The sequence below is a fragment of the Convolutriloba macropyga genome, chromosome 9 (genome assembly GCF_964194025.1).
Source record: "Convolutriloba macropyga chromosome 9, txConMacr16.3, whole genome shotgun sequence".
In the NCBI taxonomy this organism is placed as follows: Eukaryota; Metazoa; Xenacoelomorpha; order Acoela; family Convolutidae; genus Convolutriloba; species Convolutriloba macropyga.
Genome location: NC_134476.1, coordinates 41244125 through 41271922, shown reverse-complemented (window position 1 = coordinate 41271922; position 27798 = coordinate 41244125). Strand labels below are relative to the sequence as shown.

General features: G+C 36.3%; 1 protein-coding gene across 1 annotated transcript in view; it reads right to left on the bottom strand.

Moving 5' to 3' along the window:
• Positions 1–27798, bottom strand: part of LOC142345787 (DIS3-like exonuclease 2) — a 93403-nt gene that overhangs the window by 17080 nt on the left and 48525 nt on the right. The window contains exons 7-10 of the mRNA XM_075398132.1: positions 21684–21972; positions 18689–18967; positions 9926–10081; positions 6901–7110 (exon numbers count right to left, since the gene is read on the bottom strand). Coding sequence (XP_075254247.1) covers positions 6901–7110; positions 9926–10081; positions 18689–18967; positions 21684–21972 — 934 coding nt within the window. The remainder of the gene's footprint in view (positions 1–6900; positions 7111–9925; positions 10082–18688; positions 18968–21683; positions 21973–27798) is intronic.

Genomic DNA, 27798 nt, shown 5'->3' with positions numbered 1-27798 from the left:
TATAAGTTATTGCGGCCTCTATTAGCTGATCTCAACTAACCTTCATTTAGAGTGACACACACCCATTTGACCTTATGTCTTTGAATTAAAGCAAAGAAAAGTCCATTTCAAAGTGAGGAAGTCATTTTTGAGAGTGAGGTAAATCAAGTGTGACCAAAAATTTAATCACGCGAATGAACAAAAAAACTCGCTCCACTAAGAGCGAAAAATGACGTCACGCATGCAATTCAGTTGAAATTGCATGAACGAATGAACAAAAAAAAAGTGGCCGTGACGTCATATGGTCGTAACAAAAATCATGACGACGAAATTAAAAAATATAGCAGGACAAGTCCTGACGTACAATTCAAAGAATTTTCATTGACTAAACAGAAAAGTAGACCAAGAACGGACTGTGAATGGATTGAGAAAACCATTTAGAAAAAAATCCGATCCAAAAATCGAAAAAACTGTAAAAATCAAAGTGATATTGCCGCATGTGAACAGTATCGGTTAATGGGAACGCAGAGACAAATCTTGTAATCGAATAGTTAAATTAGAAATAATGGTTGACAACTGTGGCGATTGACACGAAATTCAGTCCATATTTATTACCCCAAATTACCGCACTTTTACATTCATGGTGATCACCTTTAATTTATAACTTCCTTGACTTCTTATGACATCCGATCTTAACTAGTTATTTACTCTGATAATTTATTTCTCTAAAAGATCAAGGGTCATCATATCACACATAACAATATGAAAAGTTGGGGACAAATCTAGTACAAATAGCACGTGTTAGCTCCTTGTTGCATTCACTCATTTCATAAATAACTAAGATGTAAATCAGCACGTGGATGAGGTACGTATATCTTTCCATACTTTAAACAATTAACATTATACTTTCAACACTCCTCCTATCATGTTAAGTGTTTGTTCCGAGAAGGACACCACGAAAAAGTGATACTTTGGTCCTCACCAATGCTTTTGTAAGTGTGTCTGCTTGCATGCGATCGGTAGGTAAGTAGTTTAGCTCTAATAGTCGACTTTCGACTAAATTCCGAACGAAGTGTACTGTTAATGAAAAGTGCTTTGTCTTTCCGTGATTCATCGAATTTTTACTTAGAGGAATACAAGCTTGGTTGTCTACAAAGACGTTTACCGGCTGCTGGATTTCTAAATCTAATTCTCGTAATAGTTTAACTAAATGTACTGCTTCTTTACTGGCCTCTACTACGGCGTTAAGCTCAGCCTCAGCTGTTGAAGTAGATACACACTTTTGTAACTTGCTAGCCCAACTGATTGCACCTGAACTATTATTAAGTTTAAAACAAAAACCACTTGTACTTTTTCTATTGTCTATGTTGCCTGCCCAATCTGAGTCTGAAAATCCTGTTAACTCCAGTTTCTCACTTTTTCTAAAAATCATCTTCTCTGATTTTGTACCTTTTAGGTAACGTAAACACCCTTTTGCCGCATTCCAATGTCGCCTTCCAGAATTTTCAACAAACGAACTCAATAAATTGGCTGCGTGCGCAATATCTGGTCTACTTGTTAATGCCAAATAGTTCAAACATCCCACTATACCCCTATAATCACATGATTGCATTTCTCTATGCTCATTGCTGCCTATTTCTGGTGAATCTAATTTTGATAGTTTCAGGCTAACATCTAAAGGTGTTTCCAGTGTCTTTGATTCGCTCATGTTAAACTTCTCTAGTAATTTTTCTACATATGCTTCTTGGCTTAGCATAATTTCGTTTTGTGTTCGCTCAATTTTTATATTTAAGAACCAGCTAAGATCTCCATAACTGCTAATTTGAAATTGCTCACTAACTTTATTTTTAAAGTTTTCACAAAAGTCTTCCTGCAATCCTAATATCACCATATCATCTACCCAAAGACACACTAATCCCTCTATACCATTTACTCCTTTCTTTATGAAAAGACACTCATCTTGAATAGCCGGCGTGAAACCTAATTGTTTGAGAAAAGTTTTGATTGTTAAGTACCAATTTCTACCGGACTGTTTCAATCCATATAAACTTTTCCTCAGCTTACAAATTAATGGATTTCCTTGCTTGTCAAACTTTTCAAACCCTTCGGGCTGTTGCATAAAGATTTCTTCTTCGATGTCAGCGTTTAAGTATGCTGTTTTGATATCCATTTGTTTTAACTCGGTGTTTTTATATACTGCGTAGCTTATCAGTACTCGAATTGTTGAGAGGCGTGTTGCTGGTGAGTAGGTTTCGTTGTAATCCCGACCTGGAACTTGGCTAAATCCTTTTGCTACGAATCTTGCCTTATACCTTGTTATCTCACCACTAGGACCAAACTTAAGAGCAAAGTGCCAGCGGCTACCAATGGGTTTATTTCCTTTGTTCTCTACCAGTTCCCAAACTTTATTTTCCACTAATGAGTTGTATTCTAACTTCATTGCCTCGTACCAGTTTTTATCCCTAATTGCTTCATCAATAGACTTAGGTAGCAATTCGTTGTTAACAATTTCACCAAGGAAAGCTACCGGGTTTAAATCTCTATCACCATCTGAATGATGCTTGTTGACTATCTCCTCCTTCTTTTCTTTGACTTCAATAGACATTTCGTTTTCGTTGAAAGTTACATTGCGAGATTTTCTAACCTTAAAGACCCCATTGTCATTTGGAGTACCTACCAGATAAGTCTTACTATTGTCTGAAGACCCTAAGAATATTCCTTTTTGAGAAGTTCTACCAATCTTACCACGAAATTTTTTTTCAACATTAACGAAAGCTGAACAACCAAACACTTTGACAGATTCTAAGTTAGGTTTCTTCTTGTACATTGCCTCAAAAGGTGTCTTCTGAATACCTGAATGGAAACAAAAATTTTTAATCTCACTTGCCATGTTAAGTGCATATGGCCAATACTCCTTTTCTAAACCTGACTGCTCTAAAAGACATCTAGCCATTGGGGTGATTGTCCCCCAATTCCTCTCAACCTTTCCGTTTTCTTGGTGTATACGGTGCCGAGAACTCAAGCCTAACGGCTTTTCGTCTACATAATTGTTTTATGTCATTTGACACATATTCCCCTGCACCGTCACAAACTAAGGTTCCTGGTTGTCCTATGTCTGCAAAGAACTGTTCAACTTTTTCAAAGGCCTCGTCCTTTGTCCTCAAAAAATATAGTTTCTGATATCTGCTAAAATTATCCACGAACCCTATTGCATATCTATGACCATCAACCGCTTCCGGTTGGATGGGCCCTAATATGTCGGTATGAACAATTTCTAATACTTCACTTGCTCTTGTTCCTGAGTCTCTTGGTACTGGAAGTTTCTTTGATTTATTTAGCTGACATATTTCACAGTTTGCTAAATCATGCTCGTTTACTTTTAGCCCCACTGCGTGATTTTTTAATTTGTATATGTCCTCAACATTGTTATGACCCAAACGCTTATGCCACAAACTAAGGGGATCTCCATTTGCTAAGTTGCACTGCTCGCCGTAATCAATGTTGTGCCAGATAAATAAACTATCTCTTTCCTCGAAAGGGAAAACTGTTCCGTTCTTAGTTCGTATTTCTAAAGTCCCACCAAAGACGACCTCATTGCCTGTTGCTCTAAGTTTTGACACTGATATCAGATTCCTTGTGTTGTTGGGAACAATCAACGCATTATTTAATCTTATTTTTCGCGCTAAACCATTGGAATCCAAAACCCTAATTTCAACTGTTCCTTTCCCACTAATTGAACTTTTACTGCTGTTTGCATTAGTGATGGTACCAGAATACTCCTTGTCTATATCTATGAATAAACTTTCGTCTTTAATCATATGACTGGTAGCACCTGAGTCTAAAACTAGCTCATTTGCAAGGTTGTTTTCCGACGTTTGAAAGAAGGAAGATCTCTTCTTCTTCTTCTTCTAAATTCTGCTCCTCAACTAAATTTTGCGTGCCCCTCTGGTTGGCTCTCCTGCTTTGACTTACAAACTTTTTCCCATGTTTCTGTTGTTTTCTACAAAATTTAGCTATATGTCCGTGCTCACCACACTTAAAACATTTCATTTGAGAAGCTTTGGTTTGTTCAGGAATCGTTTTCTTAAACCTACATTCTTTTGCAATATGTCCCATTTTCTGGCAGTTGAAACATTTCCGTTCCTTATTAAAGAATACGCTCTCTGTTTTGATTTTTACATTTTCATTATCGAAGTTTATCAGGTCTCGTTTTATTTCCTCTAGAGTTTTCTCGTCTTTGCTGTATTTCACGAGTGTTGCGAAGTTTTCATATTCCTTCGGGAGCCCTTTTAGAATTATTGAGACAAACATTTTTTCACTAATTCCTTCATTCACTAGTGTTAAGTTGTATTGCATATTATCTGCTCTGGTGAGATAATCTACTATACTCTCACGTGAAGTCTTCCTAAGGCTAGTTAATTGCGCTATCAATTTGTGTAGCTGGGGTCTCTCAAAACTTTTGAAGCGTTTACACAGTACATCCCAAGCTCTAGTGCCATCACCCTTATGTGGTCTAAGAAAAAGAACTGATGTTTTGCCTAAAGCCTGAACTAACTCGTACCACAATGTCTTCTTTTTCTCTTCTAGTTCTTCCCTCCCTTTTTCTATAGCTTGCCTACGTTGCTCCTCCGAAGAATTATTTCTAACAGCTGGCACATAATCTAGATAGGTGGCTTCTCCACTAAGACTTTACCAAGTTTTAAAGAGTGCATACGAGCCTCAAACTGTTCAGCAAAATACAAGAAATCATCCTCACGCCCGCTGAATACCAATCTTTCTAATTTTGAGCTCATTGTTAGGCCTGTCTTACTTTCGTTTTTTTCCGTTCGTCTCAAACTAACTCGTTAACTTTAATTGTTCCCTACTGAACCAAAGACTTATGCTGCCCCAACAAATCTGTCCTAAGCGAGTACTGCTCTAGGTAAATATTCTTTTGTAAAAAGGGTCGGGCTGTGAAAAAAATCTTGTTCGGACTTAGATCAAAACTCCTTTCCTTTCTACGCGTGTTTGAATCTGTTGCCTGTTGGTGGCTGTGATATAGGGCGACGAAGCGGTGAGTCGTTATGTTTGTGTATCAAAAAAATGCTTTTTAGCACCAGGTTAGCACTTGTTGTAATATGGTAGCACTTGTTAGGGAAAAAAACACTAAGCAAAAAGAGTTTGGTCGACTAAATTAACCTAGAAGTTGGTGTTCTGTTCGAGTTCTGTAATATCCTTGACAAAATCGAAAGCAGGACATTGACATTGAGCCAGGGTTTTTCTGCCGCGATTAAGCACGATGAGGATACCAACACCCTCCGAGGATAATGTACTCGAACCCTAATCCTAGTCCTAATTAAGAATTGTTTTACCACCAACTTTTGTGTCTTTCGACCAAACTTGTATCTTACAGAAGCACAGCACACACAATTGAAAATGAAACAGTTGTTAAAGCTGAGCTGTTCTCAGCTATACTAAGCAATCCTGGTTCCCCGACAGCTCTGTTATACAATTGAACCTCCGCGCTCCTTTTTGATCCCCCACAACAGCTCCACTCACTCTTTACTTCACAAGCAGAATCCACTGCTTAGCTACACACACACTTAGCACTCCACGATTGAAGTCCCCCGACCAGGTACACAAGCTCTCGACTCAACAGATGAAGTCCCCCAACCAGCTTCACAAACTGCTCACTTCACAAGTGAAGTCCCCCCCAACCACTTACAAAAGCTTCCAACTCCACAATTGAAGTCCCCCAACCAGTCACACAAGCCTTCAACTCCACAACTGAAGTCCCCCAACCAGTTACACAATCTTCTCACTCTTGCTTCCTCTGGTCTCACTTGGCCACTTCTTGACTACAAGGCTTGTCTCTCCTTGTCTTCTCTGTCTTCCTCCCCCAGTGATTTCAGCGATCCTCTTATGTAGCAAAGAGGCGCAGCAACAACGTTTTTCTATTTACGATGGGGGTGGATTACTTAACTTAGAAAAGCTCTGGGCCCATAACCTGTCGGTTAATGGGAACGCAGAGACAAATCTCGTAATCGAATAGTTAAATTAGAAATAATGGTTGACAACTGTGGCGATTGACACGAAATTCAGTCCATATTTATTACCCCAAATTACCGCACTTTTACATTCATGGTGATCACCTTTAATTTATAACATCCTTGACTTCTTATGACATCCGATCTTAACTAGTTATTTACTCTGATAATTTACTTCTCTAAAAGATCAAGGGTCATCATATCACACATAACAATATGAAAAGTTGGGGACAAATCTAGTATAAATAGCACGTGTTAGCTCCTTGTTGCATTCACTCATTTCATAAATAACTAAGATGTAAATCAGCACGTGGATGAGGTACGTATATCTTTCCATACTTTAAACAATTAACATTATACTTTCAACAAACAAAAAACCACTACCGAGAAACCGAATTTTTGTTCAAACACCGTTTTCTCACTCTACTTTAAATTTAGAGCGAAAAAAATTCACGCCGCAAAACCACTCGCTTTTTCGCTCCATTTCCTGTTTCGGCGTGACCAAAATCACTACTCCAGTTTGACTTCAAAAATCATGAAAATGTGTGAACAGATCTTAAAAAAAAAGACCGCCCCAATACAATTCAAATTCTTCGAATTGTAAAAAACCAAGAGAAGGCCAATAATAGCCCCAGCTATCGCTGTGCGGCTATTAATAAAAACCTTAAAATTTTAAACATCCGTCACCCCTCGTGATGACTGAACAAAAAACAGGCGAGCATATAGTTCCTCCGCACACTAATTCCGGTCGAAACAACAAACGGCTGCATCTGAAACTAACAACTAGTATCACAGCCGAATCAAATGTACTACACTTGCAGATTTTATATGAACGCAACTACATCATAATTCTATCATTGCCAACTCTAGACTCAGCTGTTGAAGTGCGTTTTACTTTTTCGAGCTTCTTGAGCATGTTGGGTTTTGGTGGATCGTGTCTGCGGAGGAATCCGAACTGAGGCATCGAGTTGCATATCTTTTCAGACACAGTTATGTTGGCCAGTAGCATGAACTCCTCAATGAGAGAGTGACTCTCCATTCCTCTGTGGTGGAAGAAACTGCCCGGCTGTCCCGTCTGCGGATCCAACAGGAATCCAACCTTTTTCTAAACAAGTAAACAAAAATCGGCATCGAATTTTCGGGGCATCGAAAAATTTGAAATACAGTTAGCACCACTGACCAAACTTAATTAAAAATTTACCAATAGTTGTATGCAGTAACCAAGAAAGTGTAAACTGAAGTTATTTCTCGTCCAATTAGCGCAACAGAAGAACGTCATTTGGCATGGTTCCGGTCCAATGACACTTATGTGCGCAAAATAATCAATGATAGCTCAACAAACTCTTATCTCATCCTTGCCTTGAATAGATAAACATACTCGGCATATTGTCGGATAATAGCAGTCATTGATTCTCAGAGCCCTCATTGGAATTGAAAAAAAAACCGAAAAAAGTCGCCTCTACAAAAAAACTTTTTAGATTCTACAAAAACTATTTCGATTCGATTAGTAGTCAGAACATCCTGCTTCTTAATGAGAGGATACATAGATTGGTATTCATATCAATGTACATTATACCTAGTAATAAAGACTAATTAAAACAAAGTTCACACACTGGGCATCTAAAACTGGGCTTAATGGGTTTATGCCATTTCGGTTTTTGATTTCGTTTTTCGTTCAATTTAGATTTCTCTACTGCGCAACTGTTGTTTAAAAACACTCAGCAGAAAGTTGAAACGATTTCACGCAAGATGCTGAACAAGCTGTGAACTAAGGTAAAGCGGAACAACTTTTTGTTTAAAGAAAACATAGCTCGACAAGTCCTTGACTATGATTCAAAGAAGTTTCATTGACTTAACAAAAAGCTACACCTAGAAATGACCAGGAAATTATTCGGCAAAATCATTCACAAAAAAAACAGTAAAAACAGAAGTTAAATTGCCGTACGTGAACAAAAAAAATACAATCCAGAACGCGAATTTTTGTCCAGGCAACGTTCCTTACTCTGCTTTAAAACTATATTGAAAACTTTTTCCGCCACCAAACCACTCGCAATCCTACGTCAAATAACAGTAGAAGAAAAACTTAACTTAATAAAAGTGGGAACAATGGGAACAGTTATTAAATTTTTATTATAATACAAATAACAGTAACAACTGAAAGCTTTCTCGTGGATTTGAATTATTATTTGGGAAAGCTATTCTGCAGAAGCCCTATTATATACTAACACTTCTCTAGTTCTGAAGAAATTAAGAACAACCACTAAATAAGACAAACAATTACATCTTTCTCAATTTTTCGTCACGTTTTTCATCAAAAACTGCTTTATACCTGCAAAATTGTTAAAATGCCCATAAACAATAGGCGTCCATCTAATTCCCATAAAAGAAATAAAACAAATCACTTCACCAAAAGTCAACCAAATATCCTCAGAATGGGTAAAAAAATTAAAACATACCCGCCAGATTGCCGGAAAATAGCCGCCGCTGATTCCCATAACCACGATTGGCATTGAAAGAAGAGAAAAAAAAAATTTTAAAAAAATGATTTTTGTAGAAGGGAAGTAAAGCGCAGAATTATTTTGATGTCATTTTGTAGTTGAACATACTCCTGTTTAATACAGGAGCTAGTATCAATACCAATAAGCACTAAAGATGGTAACAAAGACTTATAAGAACCAAGTACCAGTAACAGGCATCTAAAACTGGGCTCTATTGGTTTATCACGCTTCTATTTCTGATGTCGTTTTTCGATACTGACTCTGTTAATTTTGAATTGCTTTGCTGAGCAACTGCAGTCTAAAAACACTTTTAACAGAATGAGAGAAGAGTGAAACTAGCCAATACAAGTCAAAAAGATTGCATACGCAAAATGTTGAACAAGCTGTGAACCAAGGTAAAGCGAAAATTTTTATTCGACGAAGTAAAAAAACATAGCAGGACAAGCCCTGACGTACAATTCAAAGCAAAGAATTTTAATTGACTTAACAAAAGACTAGACCTAGTAGGGACTATGAGTGAGCTGGGGAAAACATTTCTAAAATATCAGAAAAAATTTAAAAAAAACAAGCATGTGAACATAAAACCACTAGCGAAAAAGTGAAATTTGGTTTAAACAAAAAACTAGGCCTAGACTGAACTAAAAATGGATTTCGAAAACCATTAAGAAAAAAATCCGATCAAAAAATAGAAAAAAAAAGTTAAAATCAAAGTGAAATTGCCGCATGTGAACAAAAAATCACTAGCGAGAGAGCGAATTTTTTCTCAAACAGCGCTTTCTCACTCTACTTTAAAATTAGAGTTAAAAATTTCACGCCGCAAAACCACTCGCTTTTCCGCTCCACTTCCTGTTTCAGCGTGACCAAAATCACTACTCCAATTTGACTTCAGAAATCATGAAAATGTGTGAACAGATCTTAAAAAAAAGACAGCGCCCCATTAAAATTCAAATTCTTTGAATTGTAAAAATACGAGCGCTATAATAGCCGCCTGAGAAGCTGAGGCGGCTATTAAAAAGACCTCTAAAACTGTCAAAACAATTTTATATGCTTTAAAATTTTCGCTCGCTTAGCGATAATTTTTGACACCCCAATTTCTCGCTCTCTCGAAAACAGCGCTATGAGCAAAAACTGCTCTTTTTGATCTAAACTCTAATTTTTTTCAACCTTGAAACAACCTCAACAGATCTTTTCAGGCGTTCCAATTCCTGCTTCAAAATGCATTCCTATAAAATTGATTTAAGAAATACACTTCTCCAATACTATTCGTCGAGTCGTAAAAGAGACCGCGCGCCTTAATACAATTCAATTTTTTTGATTCGTAAAAAAAACTTAGGAGCGCTATAATAGCGGGCTAAAAAGAGGGTGGCTATGGTTTAAATTAACTTGAATACTTTTTTCTGGCAGATAACCTGCGAGAGTTACCTTCTGAATTTTGAGAGCACCATTTTCGAACCTCTTCTTCTTCATAGCCTGTGCCAATAGATGCAGTCTGATGATGGCCTGCTTCACATTCTCAAAGTGATCAAAGGGCACACTGGGCAAATCGTCACTCGTACAGTCTGGCTCATCTATGATCTTCTACAACCACAGACACAACATACTAATTAAGTTTAATCTTCAAAATCCTGCGGATATTAATAGAAAAAGATGACCACTCAAAAATGACAGTAGTATCTTTTTGTGAATGGATGGGTACATTCTAATTTGGAAACTCGAGCAGGATCTATTTTAGAAATAAGTACTTTACCAACACCTTACTGAAAAGGTCCTCAAAAAGTTTCCAGACGTAAAATCTTCAACTTGGTAGAGCTACGCACCAACAGACCAAAAATACAATTGCTGAAAATAAATGAGTATAAAAAGAAGGGAAAACAACATATATGCAGAGGAAAAATCAAGGATACAATGATCTCTATAAAACCAGTAGGACCCAGAAAAATTGTTTCGATTACTGAGACCGTATTGATTGCACTATTAGAAGGCTGAATGAATGGCTACGGATTACTGAAGAGATTCAATAAAAATAGCAAAAACAATCTGTATTAAACTAATACCAAAAACTTGAAATATTCATTACAGTTGAATTGCATTGATGAATTTGCACCTGATTCAAAATAAAGCCCAGATGAGGTTCAGCAACCAAAACAGATAATCTATAATTTAAAATCATCTTGAAAGAAAAGCAAAGTAAAAGCCCAGATAATTTCAACCTGGAAACGCAATGAGACTAAAATTTCGCTTTCAACACTTAGCCGGCAGAGTGCCGAAATAGAAGCAAGTACTGAACTGATTTGAGCTGGCGAAGCAATCCATAAAAACTATTAAACTCCGTTATTCATTTCACTCCCGAAGCCTCATAGTTATCAAATTTTATTCAGCAGTTGTCTTTTATTGACCTTGATAGGGTCAAGAGTAACCTGAAGTGACCAAAGAAATTAAGAAAACTAAGTAAACCATTTGTCAAGAAATGTGTCACTCGATTCAGCTTCATAATAACACTTATGAGCATTAAAAAGACGTCCGACACAGAAAAGCGGATGAACACCTGAACAATATTGCTTTGGGGTGTAAAAAATGTTAAATGAAAAAGTGTCAGGTGCCGAACGAAAGGAACCATGGATGGCAGATTGCCGGAAACTAGTCACCGTTGACAAGCATCGGGACTGAAACAAACATAAACCGACAAATGTTGGAAGAATTGCTCTTGAACGACAGGCGAGGCAATTTAATTCATCAGGGGCTCTAGCCTAGATCAATTTTTGGGTGCAAAAAATCTTTCACCCCAACGGGATTCGAACCACTGACCTCTCGATCCAGGGCCACCCTCACTGACCACTCCGCTACAAGTCAGTTAATTCTGCTACTCCGCAACCGATTTTATATTAGCAACTTCGGAGCACTAGAGATCACTCAAAAATGATGAACGAAAGCGTGAAAAAGTCACTTGAGAAGTCAAAGAATGTTCTAGAAGAAAAACGCAAAATTGTCAAGCGAAAAATTTGCATAAAAAAAGACACACACGTTTGCAATAATTGCTATGAACTGCGTTCAAGAGCAATTAAAAAGAGAAATTGGCCAAAATTGGCCGGTGTGTAGTTACAGTTAGATTTTAAAACTATATTTAAATCCGCTTTCAAACTGAAAGCTATTAAGTTTAATACTAACATCAGCTAGCAATGGCTCTAATGAACAAACTAATGCACTATAACTTAATGACCAGGCTTAATCGGTTTCTTTACCCATTTCTTTTGATTTTGCTCTTCTGACCCTGACCGTATTCACTACATTGCGTTATTCAATGAGTGACAAAGTTTTTTCATAAGCTTCAGGAGTCATAAAATACTTTTTCAGCTCTAGTGGCTGAAAAAGAGACAATATAACTACAAATGAAAGCAAGATTCACAAATTCACTTAAGCCTTTCAAACACAAATGGTATTTCAGTAAATGAAAATGTTAGCTAAAAGTTGGCGCCAATAAATTGCCGAAAATTACGCAGCACCAGAAGGCCAACAAGAATTTACTGTTGTTTTTGAGCCTAAGCGAGAGGACCGCAAGAAAAAACACTAAGACCAAAAATTCAACCATTCTCTGTACAAAAACAGTTGTCAAAACCTTCAAAATGATTCCTACGAAATCAAGCGACTTATTATATTCACCTTTGACTCATTATCAAACGATGCAATCTCCCATTAATAAGATTAAGTGGTAAAACTAGCAATAAGTGCAACAATTATCATGAAACTTCAAAATATTACAAAACTACAAAAATGCCGCAAAAATATAGTAACATTTTTTTTGAAAACTAATAATAAATAAGTCAAATAAAAAAACAGTAAAAAAACTACTGATTCGATTAGATTAGGTATGCTTGGCAACCATGGACATTTTATTATAAGGATACCATGAGAAAAAAGCAAATTGAGCAACAAAAACTCGCAGACGTTAAAAAATCAATATTCATTAAAACATTAAAACTCAAAGTCACCGAAAGGAATAGCTTTGAGCTAAAACAATGAAATCGGTTGAAAAAATTCATATTAGCAACAGTTAATACCTGTCGCTACCGCGATTTCATGATAAGAGAACAGAACACCAAATACACAAAACAAAAAATCGTTAGAAAACTTTGAGAACAAATAATGTCAAAGTCATGAAAACCCTTAGCCATTAACTCAAACAAATAATTAAGTTCATTTATGTCCCATTAGCAACCAATGATACTGCCATTATTGATGTGATAAGACAACAGAATTAGTAACAGAGATGGTCAAAATTGAAATTTTCACTAGTATTTTATGCCGAAAAATGGTCTCCCAGAGCAAACAGCACTCGCTACATGTCGATAAGTTGAATCAACAGCAAGAAGGAGCCGTTAGAACACAAAAGTATCCCATTATTAGCGCTTAAGCGAAGAAACACTGAAAACAGCAGTCAAATTTCCGCCCGTGAAAAAAAAATTGCTCTCGAAAACCTCTCAATCTTGTTCGAATACCAACATTTCAATCAACTTTAAAGTGGCCTAAACAATAATCACGCATAAAATCCGCCAGCTTTAGCACTTCCTTTATTTCTCGAGCGTGATTAAAATCACCACTCTAATTTGAGTTCTCACTAATGTGAGAAAGCCGAAATAAGTGTTAACAGATTTCACAAAAAACATGGCAGGACAAGTCCTGAGTTACACAAAATTGAAGTAATTAATGACCTGATATGCAACCGTTTTGACTTAAAATCAAATAAAGACAAACCATGACCCTAGTTATGCAAAAAAAAATCTTAGCACAATTAGAAAAGATTTTTTTTCCACAACTTTAAGAATCACTGATGCTAACAACACAATACAAAAATACCAACTCTACCCGACATAAAGTGAGTAAGCAAAACAACCAGAACTTAATCTGATCACACTTTCTCAGTGGACTTTTCAGGTTGCTCAAGTCAAATAACCTTTCCCAATTATTCTTGAATCCAGATGTATACGAGACCGGGTACAAAACTAATTTTTTCTCAGAACGGTTGAAATAGCTAATTAACATAGCCGGCAGATTGCCGGAATAACTGCGAAAAATAGACCTGCGTGCCATATAATAGAGATAGAAACAGATAGATCTAAATTGAAAAAAATCGACGCCGCTCAAAAAACTAGGTAAAAAAAACATTCAGCGATAAATTAATAAAGCTTGTTAAAATTCATTCCGCAGAAGCCTCTTATTAGGGACCTTTACTGCACAAATGAGTTCCTTTGACATTAATTTAATTCAAACTAAACTTAAGTTTTAAAGTACAAAAGTCATTTTATTGAGTGAGGTAAGTCACGTATGATCAAAATCTAATCACGCAAATAACCTAAAAACTTTTGCTAAAGCGAGTGAGAAATGACGTCACGCGCGCAAATGCCGTTAGTGAGAGGAAGAAGTCATTCAGAAAATTTGACTTTTTCAGCTTTGCTGTGTGAACAAATGTAAAACGAAAAAAGAGCGCCAGACGACGAAACAAAGAAAACCAAGAGCACCGCAATATAGCTTCGCTCAGCTTACAGCTTCGCAGCTATAACCAAACAAAGTGAGTAAACAAAACAACAAGGGGAATCAGAGACAGGCAAAAATAGACAACAACTAAAGAAATTCGCAAAAATCATTCTTTTTTAAGTAAAAGAAGCATACCGCTACAAGCCATAGAACTAACATACCGTATCATTTTAGAACTTAAAAGGTTTCAAAATTGTTTTCAAGAGCAATCAATGAAACTTGTATTGATTCTTAGTCATAAGACAACAAAAAACAACAACTGAGGCAAAAACTCAAAAATCCACAAAATTTTTTGTAAAACTTACAGCGAGCGTAACAGTCCAAGAATTAAAAAAGTATAAACTGCATCATTTTTTTCACTTTATTAACGCATCTATGTCAACAGATGAGAACTGTAAATTGGCGAATGAGACTGGAACAGATGACATTAAAGGGAAGACAATAGAGACCAATAAAAAATCTAAGACTCATAAATGCCAAAAAACAAATAATAATAGTTTCAAAGCATCCACTTTGAACTTAAACAATTCTTCCAAAAGAAATTATTCCTATTAGCAACTCATGAGAACATTCAATAATAAGAACAAATAATAAGAAAACAAAGAGTACAACCAAAACTTGCAAAACTCAAAAGTTCATTGTCCAATGTAAATCAAAAACAATTGTAGTCAAAGTCATGAAAACCACTAGCCAAGAACTCAAACCATTAATTAGTTTCAATTATGCCACAACAATAATCAAACAGACCCGTCACCAATCAAACCACCCAATAAAACGACAAATATAATAGAAAAAGGGGCAAACATCAAATTGTTCACTATTTTCTGCCATAAATTAGTGTCAAAGTCAAGAAAACACCAGCAGCTAGTTGATTAGTGGAATCAATTGCAGATAGTAGTATTTAGAACACATATGTATCATATTAATAGCACTCAAGAGAAGAAAAACTGAAAACAGAATTCAAATAACCGAATTTGAAAAAAAAATTGCTTTCAAAAGGCTAAAATTTGTTCAAAAACAAATTTTTCACTCCACTTCACAAGCAATTAAAAGAATAATCCAATCGCGCTTCAAACCTATTCAATTTTTCGTTCCTTTATTTCTATAGCGTGTTTAAAATCACTGCTCTAATTTGACTTCTTGCTGACGTGAAAAAGCCGAAAAAAGTGAACAGGTCTTAAAAAAGACATTACAGCAATACAATCCAAAGACTATGGACTAAAAAGGAGAGTGCCTAAATAATTGCCGCTCGGAGGATGACGGCGGCTAATAAAAAATAACGTAGAAGACCGAGAAAAAAATTTCATTTTTTATTAACTCCTGAGGTGTTATTTGAGAAATCTCAAAATTTTTGCTGTCTTTAACAGATGCCCTCGAAAAACATTCAATTAGGGTGACCTATACTCAGTTGAATTTATCTCTTCAGATAAAGAAAACAGAAGTCATTTTGAAAGTGATGAAAGTCATTGAGAATACAGAAAGCCACGTGAGACCAAAAATTTAATCAGGCGGATGATCAAAACTCGTCCCACTAAGAGTGAAAAATGGCAACACGCACGCAACTTAAAAGGACGAATGAAAAAAATCAGATTTTTAGTAACTGTGACGTCATTTAAAAACAAAACAAACTGAATAACGCCGGATGAATAGCTCTCGAATGACAAGTGTGGGCAATTTATTTATGGGTGTAGCTATGGAATTTTTCATGGGTGCAAAAACGCCAACCTCATAGGGGTTCCAAAAAAATGACCTCCAGGATAGCAGCCTGACATCTGAACCAGTAAGCTGCAACAGCTTTGATCCACAACCAATCTCATTCGGTTTATTTAAGCAATGAACAATCAGAGCAATTGAGATCACTCAAATCAAGCGTAAAAAAGTCACTGAAGAAGACAAAGCTTTCTAGAAAAAAGCCAAAAACAATCCAGCAGAAACTTGGTATTAAAAAACTAACACGTTTACAATAATTGCTTCAAACTTCGTTTGAGAGCAATTTAAAACATTGAAAACCTCAAAAAATCTTGAAGCTAAGGTCTATCTCGAGCGGTTGGCTTCAGTAGTAAATCACTGCTCTAATTTGACTTCTTGCTGAAGTGAAAAAGCCCCAAAATTTGAACAGATCTTAAAAAAGACAATACAGCAATACAATCCAAAAGACAATGGATTGTAAAAAGGAGAGCGCCTAAATAATAGCCGCTCCAAGGATTACGGCGGCTAAAAAAAGATAACATAGAAGACCGAGAAAAATAAATTTCATTTCATACTAACTTCTGAGGTCTTATTTGAGAAAACTCCTTAATTCTTTTACTGTCTTTAGCAACTGCCCTCGAATAACCTTCAATTAGGGTGACATATACTCAATTGAAATTATCTCTTCAGATAATGAAAACAAAAGTCACTTTGAAAGTGGTGAAAGTCACGTGGTGAAAGTCACGTGAAAGTCACGTGAGACCAAAAATTTACTTAAGCGGATGATCAAAACTTGTCTCACTTAGAGTAAAAAATGGCAACATACACGCAATTTGAAAGCACGAATGAATAAAAAATCAGATTTGAAGATAATGTGACGTCATTTAAAAACAAAAACCGAATAAGGCCGGATGAATAGCTCTCGAATTACAAGTGTGGGAAATTTATTTATGGGTTTAGATAAGATATCTTTCAAGGATACAAAAACGCCAACCTCATAGGGGTTCCAAAACATGACCTCCAGGATAGCATCCTGGCAACTCAACCACTAAACTACTGCACCTTTGATCTACAACCAATCCCATTCGATTTATTTAAGCAATGAACAATGAGAGCAATTGAGATCACTCAAAAATGAAGCGTAAAAAAGTCACTGAAAAAGACAAAGCGTTCTAGAAAAAAGTCCCAAAAACAATCCAGCAAAACTTTGATATAAAAAAGACCAACGCGTTTACAATAATTGCTTCAAACATCGTTTGAGAGCAATTAAAAACATTGAAAACCTCAAAAATTCTTGAAGCTGGCATGATTGGGATGTGAGCGGAGTGGGGAGGGGTGGGGATGTGGAGGAGCTGGAGAAAAAGTGCGTCCAAATTGCTAGGTTGGAGCAGCGCAGACGAGGGTGGGTGTTGTTCTATCTGTCGCACAGGGCTGCAATTTGCAGGTAAATTTGGCGGGATACACTTTTGGTCAATTGCATACTTAGAGACTAGTGAACCACAAGGCTCTAAGAAACATGTGTTACTCCAGACTTCACTTCTGTAACTCGTTTCTGAGGACGAAACGTCAAATGGTTAATAAAAAAACTATGAGAACAAAAATCGCAGGTGCGAAAAAATGCATTAAAAAACATTAACATAATTACTGCAAACTTCGTTTGAGAGCAATTAACAATGCTAAGCGAGTTTCAGTTTGACGTGCAATAAACTCTTTTTGAATTTAATTGGTTCATCTCCCTTCTACTACTGATATGATGCTATGAGATAAACAGCTGGTTCGCCAAAATGACAGGCTGGAACCCTCATATACCAAATCATGTATTTTCTGGTACTAGTACATTAAAAAGAAGTCATCATATGTGTGCACCTGTGCATGATCATAGCTCATCTGGCAGCACGATCTGATGACATTCTTGTCTATCAAGCTGTGCAGTGTGGTCGTGAACGACTGATGGTATTAACTCCAGCCATTTGGCTCCCTCTAGTGGTTTTTCCCAGATGTGAATCACTTTCAGTTCCGTGGGGTTCTTACTGCAGTTGAAAAGGTGGTTTACGTCATGAAGTGAAACATCACATTTGGGACAGCGGTTATCAACATTGAGACACAAATTTGAGACACAAATTTTCTCCTCAGAACAGTTTTGGTGAATCGCATACTTAAAGACTAGTAAGGTGTAAGGGTCAAAGAGCTGCTCGACCACTTAATGCCCTCCGAGCGCTACCTGTTATCCTGTTTTTGGGGACGAAAAGTCAAAATGGTTAGAATAAAAATCAGTCCAGCAAAAAATTGCATTAAAAAGACCATAGGACTAATCTAATTGCTACAAACTTCGTTTGAGAGCAATTAAAAGGATTAATCGATTAACGTCGCCGGAATAGCTCTCAAATAAATGGCCGAGCATTTCACCTCGTCAGTAGCAGCCTGCAGCCTAGCTTTATCTTTACTGAGGTGCTGGGATGGGGGGGGGGGGGTTGAGCGTGCGGGCTGATGAATGGAATGAGCTGAAGGGATATGAAGGGGGGTTAAAATGGAACTGTCGAGACCATGAATTTGTCTCCTCAGCACTTTTGGTCAATTGCATACTTAGAGACTAGTAAACCACAAGGCTCCAGGAAACATGTTGCCCTCCAGGCTTCACTTCTGTAACTCGTTCCTGAGGACGAAATGTCAAATGGTTAATAAAAAAAACTATCAGACCAAAAATCGCAGGTGCGAAAAATGCATGAAAAAATATTAATATAATTACTACAAACTTTGTTTGAGAGCAATTAACAATGTTAAGCGAGTTTCAGTTTGACGTGCAATAAACTCTTTTTGAATTTAATTGGTTCATCTCCCTTCTACTACTGATATGATGCTATGAGATAAACAGCTGGTTCGCCAAAATGACAGGCTGGAACACTCATATACCAAATCATGTATTTTCTGGTACTAGTACATTAAAAAGAAATCATCATATGTGCGCACCTGTGCATGATAATAGCTCATCTGGCAGCACGATCTGATGACAGTCTTGCCTATCCAGTAGTCCAGCACTTCTCCCTCGTCATTGAGTCTGAACACAATGGAGAATGCGAGGCGTGACTTGTCTGGCTGTAGACTGCATACGTGTTCACATAGTGCACGAGGCAGCATAGGGATGACCCTATTTGGCATGTATGTACTGGTGGTGCGCATGGATGCCTCGTCGTCCAAAGCAGATCCCTCCTTCACAAAGTGACTCACATCTGCTATGTGTACTCCAACCTATACACACAGTAGATTCGATTATACAATGCAGCCCAATAAGAACCTTTTGCAGTAGAATATAGAGTACTGTACTTATTCAACACATATCTGGCAGATTGCCAGAAAATAGCCGCAATAGATTTGTAGATCGGCAGTCTAAAAAAAAACAGTAAAAAGACAGACCAAAAATATCTGTATTTTCATTGAAGGCTGATCTGATATATTTTGATTGAAAATCTGTATAAGTTATTGCTGCCTCTATTAGCTGATCTCAAATAACCTTCATTCAGAGTGACACACACCCATTTGACCTTATCTCTTTGAATTAAAGTAAATAAAAGTCAATTTCAAAGTGAGGAAGTCATTTTTGAGAGTGAGGTAAGTCAAGTGTGACCAAAAATTTAATCACGCAAATGAACAAAAAAACTCGCTCCACTAAGAGCGAAAAATGACGTCAAGCATGCAATTCAGTTGAAATTGCATGGACGAATGAACAAAAAGTGGCTGTGACGTCATATGGTCGTAACAAAAATCATGACGACGAAATAAAAACATAGCCGGAAGAATTCCGGAAGCGACTCGAAGCGTAGCAACTTGACAAAACCCTAATTGCAGATGAAACCATTACCTTCTTTAATAAACTCAACCATAAACTCATTAACCCCCCCCCCCCCCCGGTCTGATCTAAAAATTGGTGAAATTTAAACCACTGTCACCAAGAGAAACAAAATGCCGCAAAATTTTTATTATTAAAAACGTTTGGTAAGGTTAAGTGCAAAGTAATTAGGATAGTCCAAATACTGATAGTTTCAACAAGCTGACAGGGCTATCAACTGCCCGCAAATATTTCATGATTCTAATTTCAAAAAGATCGCTAAAGCAAACGGCAGATAATAATAACTTTTCAAATAATGCTCAAAGTTAAGAATCAGAAAACTACTACAGTTAGATTTCTTATCACAGCAATTCAGACAAAAACTACAAACACTTTTTTCTTGTTGTATATATGCTAGACAACATGATTTCAAACTAATTCAAAAATTAAAATAATCATAGAAAAGCAACAGAGTAATATTTAAAGGCAAAAAAACGTTTAAGAACAATACCAAGTCCGGAAAAAATACAATAAAAAGTAATAAGTGGAAATTCTGAAAGAGGCTTTCTAGTAAACTCTTAGTACTGCCTTATGTTGAATGAAATCAATTGCAACCCAAAGAAATGCCGAAAATCTAAGAAAAAGCCGAAATCATTCAATTTGTTAATAACTGAAATCAATATAACCAGTATAAATGTAGGTGCCAGGACAGAGCTAGAATGACACAAGCTAGAATGTGAACAATATGAACACAATGTAAGAAACACCGTAAAAAAGACTAATTTTTGGTTTTTGAAAGTTCAAATCAAAGTTTAAAAATTTTGAAAGTTTAAAAATCAAATTTAAAAAACAAGAAAAACTAACACCATTTCATTTTTCAGCATTCGAGACATCGAAAAGACAACGAGTCATCCGAGACAAAAATCTATCCTCCTGAACAGATCAAAAAAAGAAAAAGCAGAAGTCAAACATACGATACATTGAAACATTTTGCAAAAAAAGGTCAAAAAATTTTTAGAACTGCATTTATAAAAAAAACTTTAACTGTTTTTCAAAAACTTAACGCTAAAAAATTATTGACATTTTTATTGAAACGAAATTAAAGCCCCTAATGTTGCACAAAAAGACTATTTATAGTAATTAAAACCAATATACAGACAAAAAACTAAGAAAAATCAGAAAAAAACTACCAAAACCGGATTAGCATATGAGCAATTTTATGAAACAAAATTACATCGAGGTAAAAAGAGGCATTGAGTATATAAATTGTCAACGGTAAATTGTCATATTGACTGATTTTTGACAAAAATACGGCTAAAAGATCCAAAAATGAAGAAAATAATAGGAAAAAAGCCAAAAATTAATTAAAAAATCAAGAAATTGATGCCAATTTTGAACTTGAAACGCGTTTTCAGGCTCTGCAAAAGACTATGCTATTAATTTCCAAGGTATACGTTTCAATATAGCATCGAATAAAAATCATTTCTACAAAAACCAAATTTCAAGCAAAAAATGAGCCACTTAGACGAAAAAACGGTTATCTATATGTGACATTCAGTCAAAAACTACTTATCAAAGTCAAAACGTCATTCACTAAACGCAGCGCATGATCAAAAAACTTCTCTCGCTCAGAAAAAATTAGTTCACATTTTAGGTCAAAACAGCGTCTGAACGAATAGTACTTCCGGTAAAAAAAAAAACCTTAAGAAAACCAATACTCCTCTTCGAGTCGTAAAAAAACCAAGAGAAGGCCAATAATAGCCCCAGCTATCGCTGTGCGGCTATTAATCACGTATTTGTACTGATTAGTTCTAAATTCTGAACCAATTGGCAAGTACTACGTATCTCGTCGGAAGCACAAGATTCTATTTTTGATAGTGTATTGATTTTGGACACCTCGATATCACATCACATAGTTCTGGAAACATACTCTCGCGCAAAGTATATATAAAATTAAGCCTGCTTGTTTTAACAACTGATTCCTTGGTGACCTAGCTTGAACCGCTCTAAAATGAACCCACTTAACTCATTCGGTTCATTTTAAAAAAAGAATGAACATGTGCTTTTATGTGGACTACCTGTTTCATAAAAACTGAGTGAGTTGACAGCAACATTGTCAAGTGAAACACCTTTCCTAACCTCGTATAATCCTTTTTCTATCTCCACACAGTGTAACGCGTCATCCAGATCTCTGGCAGTTGGTGGATCGATGCTGACCACTGTGGTCGATTGGTAATCTCTCCTGCTCTTCAAATCCTCCTCAGATGGCATCCAATCCGCTCCACTGTTCACGCCCAAGATCTCTCGACAACAGTCCTCAACCCCAGGAGGGAACTGAACATCCCACGTGATCCCATTCTCAACCAGGAGCACTTCAAGTTCGTCCTCCAGAGCACTCGAGTTACCACCAATCCTCTTCATTAGAGATCTAACACAAAATAGCAGTCAATATATCAAACTGTAGCAAGCTCAGAAAAACAAAGAATAATCTAATTTGGAAAAAGTAAACAGCCAACGTCGGACAAATTGCTCTCAAATGGGAGACTTTTTGCGGGTGTATCTTCACTAATGGTCTTCATATAATATTATACCTTGTTTATGATCCAAAACAATGATTTAAGAATCCGAAAAATGGCTTTGATTTTGGTGATTGGCCACGAAAAAAGTTCAGTTGCCCATCTGAATGACAACTATATAGGTCACCCAAACCTCACAATATCATGTTCGAAACTTCAATTCCGTACTAGAAAAATGATCAGACAACAAAACCATGAAAGGCCTGAAGGACTGAAATAATTGCAATACTTTGTTTCAACTGGACTGTGTGGCATACATGTTCCCACGCACCTCACAGCCTGAAAAAAGTTTGTCCTGAGGAGGGAGGTTTATTTCTCATTCATCAACATTCAATTATTCCAAAACGCTCTGAAAAGCGTGCAATGAAATTGTAATCCTTTGAAAAGAACTGAAAAATTTCAGCACAACCAATTTGACATCACTTCAAAAATGTATATCCCTATTGTTGTATATTTGTCGCCAACGACAATAGTTCTGTAAAACCTGGATTTCCACAAGGGTATCACTGATCAATCCATAAAGTTTACAGTTGAAAGTAGACGAAAACTGACTGATTCCATAGAACACATTCAAACCATTTTCCAATCGAGACAAAAAACTGTTGCCAGCAAAGAGAATTGTTTGGAGCCATTGACAAAGTGACCAACTCAAAAAAGTTAATGTGCAAACTAGTTAATGCAACATAAAAACTACAATACCAAGTTTGGTTCTTTAGCCCTATATATAGAAATATTTCATTTATTACAATTTTGTACCGAAAGCAAAATCATAGAACTTGAGGCCTCAACAAAATGACGAAACAAAAAAGTCTTGCTGTGAAAACAAAGTGCCAAAGAAGTAGGAGGAAGTAAATCTCGAGGAAGTAAATAAAAAAAAACTTTTTTTTATTTACTTTAGTAAATAAAAAGCAAATTTTAAGCAAGAAAAATAGTATTTTAAGCAAGAAAAAATAGTATTTTAAGCAAGAAAAATTTTAAGCAAGAAAAAAGCAAATTTTAAGCAAGAAAAATAGTAAAATAGAGACGCCGATTTCCGGGCTCTTGTTATACATACATTAAGCAAAATATTTCTCTTTACCATTACAGTATACTTTGCTCATTTATTAAGTACAGGCAAAACTGTTTGATAAATTCTTATAATCACTCCTCAATCGAAACGCAAGGCAAGTCTAATCTCAGAAAATAGCAAAAAGCGTTCTTGCTGTGAAAACAAAGTGCCATAGAATCAATAAATACTTGTTATCTGGAAAAGTAAACAAAAATCTAAAAGTATGAGTAACGATTCACAAGCATTTCTTATCCAAGTAGGAGTGCATCAATCATTGGTAAGTTCAAGCGGACAAATGATTAGACATAGCCCACAGATTGCCAAAAAACATTGCCGACATTGACACCAATGATGGACGTTTGCATTGAAACAGTGAAACAGAGTTAAACATAATTGACGTCAAAAAAGTTCTAATTTAGCTCGTAGATTCATTAAATTTAATAGTTATGGTGAGTTCAACATCTAAGTGGAAGCTTAACATAAACACAATTAACAGTTAACAGTATGATGGCCTGAGAGAGCAAAATTTTTCTCAAAGATTGTCGGACAGACTCGCTTCAAAATGGGACAAACCTTACAGCATTATCAAGAACTGGGTCAAACTGAGATTGAATTTTGCAATCCTAAGGGCCTCAAATCTGTGCATAAGAGGAACTAGATCTAAATGGAGATCTATGGAGTTTCGCTATGAAGATGGATCTTTTATACCTTGAAGTAATATTTTGACGTTCCAGTTGTAATCGGAGAAAAGATATCAAATATTTATCATCAAAAATGAGAGGTCAGCGTACATGTAGACTAAATGTCTACTCGCAGGGATTCAAAAATCTTTTATATGTCATCAGTAGAGACAACAAATTTTAGCGACAATTATTAGCGCTCTAATGTTTTGTCACCCAAAGAGTGGGGGCATCAAACTTAAATCAAATTGACGATAATGCTTGTGCGCGCAACCTAAATAAAATGGGCTCAATTTGAAAATGTCATCAACCAAACAACAGCATGTATCCTGAAGAAAGACCTCTAGCTATGTTAAGGCCTCCAATCAAATGTTTTCGTTCTTACCTGACCCAAGTGCGGAGAACAAAAACATATTGTAATAAAGGCCTACTTCTTGTTGTGAAGAAAAGAAACGAACTGCTAATATTAAATTAGATAAACCACTAATATGTTATTTGATGGCCCAAATGATAACCAAGATAATTGTCCATTGATTTTTCTTCGAATTGAAAAAAAATTAACAGTATTCTCTAAGCTTCTGAGCTTTCATAGCTTAATCCAGCCAGTCTCTAATATTGCTGAGTTAATTCTAAATTCAGTTCAAAAGAAACCGTGGGTGAGCTAAGGCAGAAGACCAACGTGAAAATCGTGACTTTTTAAAACAAAAAACCATAGCAGGACAAATCCTGAAATACAGTTCAAAGAATTGTATTAATTTATGACTTGACAAAAAAACCTCGCTTTAAAAGGCAAATGAGCTGTTAGACAGGATCAACATCAAAAAGCAAATGCTATGAACTCAAACTGCCAACTATATTCCTTTATTTCTCATTAGCAACCTGTCATTAAATGTCGATGACTCTTCTCATTAATAATATTATATAATACGACAAAAATAACCAAAAATTGCAATAAAACTGGCTAAAAATTTTTGAAAACACTTAAAAGTCAAAGAACGCAACAGCTACTGATGGATACAATTATATATTTGAGTCCTCAAGGAACAGATGAGACCTGTCGTCAATGAGATTAAGTGATAAGACAGCAATAAGTACAACAAATACTAGCAAACTAAAAAATCTAAGATTTTTTAAAAAAAAAATAACAAGCGGGTAAGTCATAAAAAGCAATAGCTATGAACTGAAAAGACTTGCTTTAATTGAAACCTTTCTAGCAACCAATGATACCTGTTAATAATGAGACCAAGTTAAGACGACAAAAAGGAAAAGAAAAACTCAAACAAATCGATAATTATTATTGAAAACAATTAGCGTCAAAGTAATAGAAAGCACTAGCTTTGAACAAAAACGATAAAATCGATAATCTTAACATCTATTAGCAGAACCAGAGACCTGTCATCAATGTGCTTAAATGAAAAGACATTAGAAAGACAACTCTATTAGCAGTCAGACCCGTCATTGATGATACCAAGTGATAAGACAACAGACAATTTTTAAAAAGCTAAATTTCACTATTTTATAACAACAAATAGCCGTAAAGTCATAAAAAGTTTTAGCTGCCCTTTAAGGAATTCAAGCAAAGGCAAACGGGCTCAATTAGAACACATATGTAACGTCTTAAAAGGACTGAAGGGGAGGAAATTCTGAAAACAGAAGTCAATTGACGCACCTGCAAAAAAATCCATCTCAAAAACCGCCAAACTCACACCAATTTCTCACTCCAAATTAAAGGCATTTTGAAAACAGTTACGCCTCAAACCTACTCCATTTTTCACTCCCTTCACTATTCCAGTCTGACCAAAATCACCACTCTGATTTGACTTCTCACTGACGTGAAAAAGCCGAAAAAAGCGGGAACAGATCTTAAAAAGACAGCGCACCAATACAATACAAATTCTTTGAATTGTAAACATACCCGGCATATTGCCAGAAAATAGCCGCCGTTGATTCCAATAAGCATGATTGGGATTGAAAGAACAGAAGATATTGAAAAAAAAAGATTTTTGTACAAAAACATTTTTTAAGTCCGATTTATTTTGATGGCATTTCGTAGTTGAACACAACGTACTTCTGTCTCTTAGAGAGAGGCTACAGTGGCTACTATCAATACCAATAAGCATTAGAGATGGTAACTAAGACTTATAGGAACGACGTTCAAATAGCGGGCATCTAAAATTGGGCTTTATGGGTTTATCCCGTTTCTACTTCTGACTTCAATTTTTTATACTGAGTCTGTTCATTTTGAATTGCTTTGCTGAGCAACTGATGTTCAAAATCACTTTTAGCAGAATGAGAGAAGAGAGAAACTAGCCTAGAGAAGTCAAAAAGATATCACGCAAAATGTTGAAACATACCCGGCAGATTGCCGGAAAATAGCCGCCGTTGATTGCAATAAGCATGATTGGGATTGAACGAATAGAACATATTAAAAAAAAGATTTTGTACAAAAATATTTTTTAAGTCCGATTTATTTTGATGGCATTTCGTAGTTGAACATACTTCTGTTTCTTAGAGAGAGGCTACAGGGGCTACTATCAACACCAATAAGCATTAGAGGTGGTAACTAAGACTTATAGGAACGACGTTCAAATAGCGGGCATCTAAAATTGGGCTTTATGGGTTTATCCCGTTTCTATTTCTGACTTCAATTTTTTATACCCACTCTGTTCATTTTGAATTGCTTTGCTTAGCAACTGATGTTCAAATTCACTTTTAGCAGAATGAGAGAAGAGAGAAACTAGCCTAGAGAAGTCAAAAAGATTTCACGCAAAATGTCGAAAAAGCGGCAAAATGGTAAAGCGAAAAAAAGTTTGACGAAGTAAAAAAAATACGAGCGCAATAATAGCCGGCTGAGAAGATGAGGGCGGCTATTAAAAAGCGGCAAAATGAGGTAAAGGGAAACATTTTTTATTCGACGAAGTAAAAGAATAGGAGCGCTATAATGTTGTTATTTGCCTCAGTCCGATGTTGCGGTGTTGTCGTTGAGTGGGAGCGAGAGAAATTTAGCTGCTTCCACAGGTCTTGTCCAAAGTGACTTCACGGAGAGATTGGTGGGTTTCATCGGGCACTTAAAAAGATGTTGTGTTGTGTGTGGCTCTCGTTTACAGTCGGGGCACGTCTCAGACACATCATTGTTGATCCTAGCCGAGTAGGTCATGAGAAGCGGACTGAAACCAGAGCGGAGTTGCGCGCGTTGCCTTCTACTGCCTCTGGGGAGTGTTTTCTCACTGTCATGTATCTTCATGGGGGCAGCAGTGGCAAGTACCCTGGACGGCTCATAGTTGTTGATGGCGTCTTTGACTTCTGTTGTATGCATGTTCTTCAGAATCTTTCGGTATTCTTTGGATGTTATCTTGTCTTTATCTTCAGTTTCATCAAGGTATGGTTCGATATACCTGTTGTAACGGGTGTGCAATGATTCTTTTATGAGTCTGGGGGGGTTCGGCCTGGTTATAATGTGGTGGCCTGGGTGGGCTGGTAAATAGCGGGAGAGTTGTTGTTGAACGCATAATAGCCTCGTGTGTCGCCTGACTTCGAGAATTTCGGTTTCTTGGTGCAGATGTTCCTGGCTGGACATTCGGCTATATAATAGCGCTATAATAGTCGGCTGAGAAGATGAGGGCGGCTATTAAAAAAGTAAAACAAATTTAAAAGAACATAGAAGGACAAGTCTGCGTATAATTGATTTAATAAATCACCTGAATATCAACATCTTTGCAGCAAAATCAAACTTATAATAAAAACACTTTATGAAAATATTGACACACTACGCGTCCTCGGAATCAGTACATAATACAACACCGCAACTTAGATTTCGTTTTTTTTTAGTTTGATACTCAGTTGCACCTTTATCAAAATTGGACACGCAATCAATATATAATATTACATGTTGATATCCTTAAAATGTACCATTGTAAAATAATCGTTGATTTATAATCGTGATATGACGA